Raw genomic sequence first — 4,658 nt, 5'->3', positions numbered from 1 at the left:
GGAGGCACAGGTGTGGAGAGGCAAGAGGGAAGTCGTAAGACTAAAGGGCACTGTGTGTTCATCTGACATCCCCTGACTCACTCCCAAGACCCAGAAATTTCATCTGTCTTCAGGACAGATATGGGTTTCAAAGGGGCACAGGAGGGAAGTGTTAATTTCCTCTGTGCAGCCCCAAGGGACCCCCAGTGGAAGGTGGCTTGTGTTGGTTTCTGTTATAGTGACTCAGTGACTGAAGGGCTGATTGTTCCAGAGCCCCTATTGGACAGGGACCTTAGGACCTACTTGGCCCAGATCTACCGAAAGAGCATCTCTTGAGGATGGAGCCCAGGGCCCTGCATATTTAACAAGCTCTTCCAGGATTTCTGATATCTGATTATTCTGACGCTCCTTCAAGCTTGAGGACCACTGCTTAGGGTCTCCTCTACTCAGACCGTCCGAATGAGCATCTTCCCCCCGCGTATGGCCGAGATAGAAGGAAGAAGGGTAGGCTCTACGCCTGAGCGTGTAAGGTGCCAGCAAGGGGAAAGATCTGGCTAGGAACAAGCGGACACTTTATTAGCAAAAATAAATACAAGCCGGGCAGGGCGGAAAGCGTGTGGACCGCAGACTCAGTGGAGACGTGCTGAGGAAGCCAGGGGCTCAGTCTACAGGCTGAGATGGGTGGGCGCCAGGGAGGACCCGGGACCTAGTCCCCCACCCAGCGGGGGCAGCAGCGCAATGAGGGGTGTCTCGCATTCCCCCAGCAGCACATCCCTGCGAAGTCCCGCGCCCCTGTCTAGCACCTTGGCCCTCAAACTGCGGGCGGCCAGGTCCGGCGGCCCGAGCCCGTCGAAAAAGAAATCCTCGTTGAAGATGGGGTTGGCGCTGCACTTGACCACGCGGCTCCGCTGCTCCTGCGGTCGGACGCGGGGCCGCAGCCTCAGCACCACGCAGCAGCCGCCGCCGCCGCTCCCAGGGCGGGAGCGCGGCCTGGGCAGGTCCTCGGCGCTCACCAGGCGCAGCCGCAGCCGCCCGGGCCCGGCCTGGTACTCGGTGGAGAGCCGCAGCTGCCCGCCGCGGGGCCCCAGGCGCAGCACGCTCTCGCGCGTGGGCCGCAGCTGGCAGCACAGGAAGTCCAGGTGGAAGAGCGGCGGCGTGGGCGGCCCAGCGCGGCGCGGCGGGTGCGGGCTGGTGTCCGCCGAGCTCGCGGGTTCTGGGGACAGCGAGTGCGGCCTGGGCACCTGGCGCCGGCACAGGCCCGGCCGCGGGGAGCCGAAGGGCGACGAGTCCGGCGACGAGGCCGTGTCGCTGTCGGGGGCCCAGCAGAGGCGCAGGTCCGGGGCGGAGACGTGCAGTCGGGACTGAGGCGCGGGGAGCTCCTCGGCCAGGGCGGGCGGCGGCGCGTGGAACAGGGACTCGCGCCGGCGCGTGTGCGGGCTCTCGGGCAGGAAGGCCCAGCCTTCGCGACCAGCCAGGTGAGGCAGCGAGCAGGCCGCGGGGAGGCCGCGCCCGGCCAAGTCCCGCCGGGCCGCGGGCTCTGCGCCGCCGGGATCCCGGAGCCGAGGAGGGATGAAGAACTGCGGGATGCGATCCGGGGTGAGGACGTTGGGGCAGGCGCCGGTGGGCGGGCCCGGGGCGCGACGCTTGGAGAACAGGCCCGAGAGCGCCCAACGGGCCCCAGGTTCCGCGGCCCCCACCTTATAGCCAGCTTTTTCCAAGAGCCACATGCGGTGGGCTGGGTAATGGAATTCCGAATTCCGCAGGGCCTAGAGGATCCCAATCCCAAGTCTCAAATGCGAATGCTGGGCGGAGCGGGGCGAAGCGAGGAGCGAAGAGGAGTCAGAGGTGGATGATGCTGGGGTACACCGGACGGTCGGCCACCGCGCCCCTGTCTCCGGACCCACTGGGAGCACAGACCCCTATTTGAGGATAAAAAGAAAGGGTGGTGAAGCCTGGGAGGATGGGGAGAAATGGAGGGAACCAGGTCCAGTCACATTTTCAGATACGGGCCTCGGTCACCAAGCACACAGATTCTCCCATTGGTACTAAAGATGTGCCACTGACTTTAGAGGGCCCAACCCACCCACTAGAACCCTAGGGTACTATTAGGACAAATAGGATTATAACCGCGTTATATCAAAAGGACCCAGATCCCAATCCCCTGGAAGGGACACCTCGCCCTAGGCGGGCTCACACCCTTCTCCCTCGCCCATTTCGAAGACGGGTTTTCCTCCAGGAACCAGTCTGGCGCTCCTCTGGACTCCCTCCCTTTGCCAGGCTGCCCCGGCGCAAGCTTCTCTGGCCTGAGCCATCCTTCAGTCCTAGCCCCACCTGCCTCCTCTGGCTCCTCCCTCCCCTCCTCGAGTCGCTCGAAGCCAGAAGAGGACTCACTTCTGCCCCTGGCAGCCAGGGGACACACTTGGCTACTGACCTCAGGGCACCCAGGGCTGGTTCAAGGAGACGCACCTCCCGGGGGCACAGAATCCCACCCCCGGTAGCTCCGACCCTCCAGCTCCCGCGCCTCCCAGCCCTACCGCATCCCGTGTCTGCGGGGCGGGGCCGGGCCGTTGGGTCGCCCCTCCCACTCTCCACTCCTTTTCTCCCTAGGAAATCTCTGAGCACAAAGGCAGCATTGATTCTCCGCCAACCCCAGAGCAGTCTCCGGAAGGCTCGGCCAGCATGCGATCGCCTCACCCCTGCGCCGGGCCACCAAGAGCACCGTATTCCGACCGTCTGCCCTGGGATCCGAGCCCGCGACCCTCTCTGTCGCGCGCCCGGAGTGCAGGCCTTACCTGTGGGTCGCCTCTGGGTTCTAGCCTCAGGCCCTGACACGTTCAGAGCCAGAGGGGAGCAGCTTCCTCTCCAGCTTGCTCCCCCAGCGCAGTCCTTCTGGGAGGTGCTGGCAGGGGCCTCTGCTGCCTACGTCCTACCTCTTTTCCTGGATAAACACAGCTCTGTCTGCGCAGCCATCAGCCCAGCCTTCCGACTTCCTCCAGCTGAAGCCAGGTTTCTAGCAGCAATCCATTCCTGTGCCCAGGCCTCCTCTGCTGGGGCTGGGCTGCTTAGGGGTTGGGGAGGGCTACAGAGAAGAGGGAGACAGCCATCAGTGGACCTGGCCTCCCGTCTTCTTTGGTGCTTGGTTCCCACCCCAGCCCTCCCAGGTGGAGTCTGTCTTATGTAAAACCCTCCGTGTTGGAATTCTGCCTTGGGCCCCAGTGCCTTGTTCTGGAGCCATTCCAATAGCTCCAAGGTAGAGTGACTTGCAGTGATCAGTTCTCTGCATTATTCTGGCTAATAGTTCTCTGAATTATTCTGGCTCAAGGAAAAGTGGCCAGGCTCAGGATTTCTGGACATAGAAAGACTGAAGATAAAGCTGGGTCCAACAGGCAGGATCAAGCTGGCCTATGCCCTCTATCTCTGGCAGATCTTAGGAAGCACAGGCCACCACGGAGAAGATGAGACCATTAGTTGCACACCTACTATCCTTCAGTCCCTGAAAGGCAGCAAGGAGGGCCGGGTGCGGTGGCTCACGCCTGTAATCCTAGCGCTTTGGGAGGCCGAGGATGGCGAATCACCTGAGGTCAGGAGTTCGAGACCAGCCTGACCAACATGGAGAAACCCCGTCTCTACAGAAAATAAATAAATAAAATTTTTTTTAAAAAGAAAAGAAAAGAAAGGCAGCAAGGATAGTTCCTCTTCTAGGACCACTCTTCCCCTTCATCCTGCAGCTCCGGAGGCCCGCATTGACACTCTCCCATCTGAATTAGGGCACCTGCTGTACACTTTCACAGTACCCCATACTATTCCTTTATGGCATTGATTACGGTTTCCCCCCTCTATTTATGTGGTTATTTGTTTAATGTCTACCTCTCTTATTAGACTAAGAATAATAAAAACAGTGCTTAGTGCAAAGCAGATACTCAATCAGGGTGTATTTGATGAGTGAAGAAGTAAGCAAAATTTGTTCGTCCAATCAATTTGTTCATCCGTTCATTGAAGTGCCTAAAATGTACCAGGCACTGTGCTAGGTGTGAGGATACACAGAATAGAGAGCTAAGGGGAGAGATAGACAATAAGCATGCAAGCAACAATAAGACAAATTGTGAAATGTGGGAAACAAACAAGATGAAACAAACCAGGGAATGCAATGATTATTTTGTCATCTGATACTTGAGGATCTTAACAAAGTAAGTGTTTCTTTTGTGGAGATCCCTGGCAGCCTCCAGACCTTCCATTCCTGTGGATCCTGGCTCAGCTCAGCCCTGGTGGTGTTTCTGGGGAGGGCCAGTCTTCTTGAAGTGCAGCTGTTTTCATGGCTTTGGCATCAGTCAGATGGGCTGGGAATCTGGATTCTGCGACTGACTAGCTGTGTGACCTCTAGCATGTAACTTAATCTCTTTGGGACTTACCTTTTCCATCTGGAAACCAGAAGAATAAAACTCTCAGAGTTGGTGTGAGGATTAAACAAGATAACACGTGGGCGTCAGTTAGGCTGACATCCACTAAAAGTGTGAGAAAACAGAAAACCCAACTCAGTCTGATTTAACAATATGGACACTTGGCTTCCATTACAAGAAGTCCAGAAGTAGCGTAGGACCCAGGGAAATTTGATTCTGTGGCTTCATTCATTCATTCAACCACAGTTATTGAGTACGTACTATGTTCCAGGCACCATTCTG

General features: G+C 58.1%; 1 protein-coding gene across 1 annotated transcript; it reads right to left on the bottom strand.

The window, feature by feature from the left end:
• Positions 1-366: 366 nt before the first annotated feature.
• C2CD4D (C2 calcium dependent domain containing 4D) lies at positions 367-1,765 on the bottom strand. The gene has a single exon (XM_032267545.1). It carries the CDS (start codon positions 1,704-1,706, stop codon positions 645-647), a length of 1,062 nt encoding a protein of 353 aa, XP_032123436.1. The 5' UTR covers positions 1,707-1,765; the 3' UTR covers positions 367-644.
• Positions 1,766-4,658: the final 2,893 nt, after the last annotated feature.

This window comes from Sapajus apella, unplaced genomic scaffold (genome assembly GCF_009761245.1).
Source record: "Sapajus apella isolate SASKATOON/1434 unplaced genomic scaffold, GSC_monkey_1.0 scaffold169, whole genome shotgun sequence".
NCBI classification, from domain to species: domain Eukaryota; kingdom Metazoa; phylum Chordata; class Mammalia; order Primates; family Cebidae; genus Sapajus; species Sapajus apella.
The sequence above is the reverse complement of the archived record's forward strand: the minus strand, read 5'-3'. Positions and strand labels throughout refer to the sequence as shown.

Bases quoted from the DNA above. Each gene is read 5' to 3' on its own strand.
- C2CD4D (XM_032267545.1), bottom strand. From the start codon at position 1,706: ATGTGGCTCTTGGAAAAAGCTGGCTATAAGGTGGGGGCCGCGGAACCT.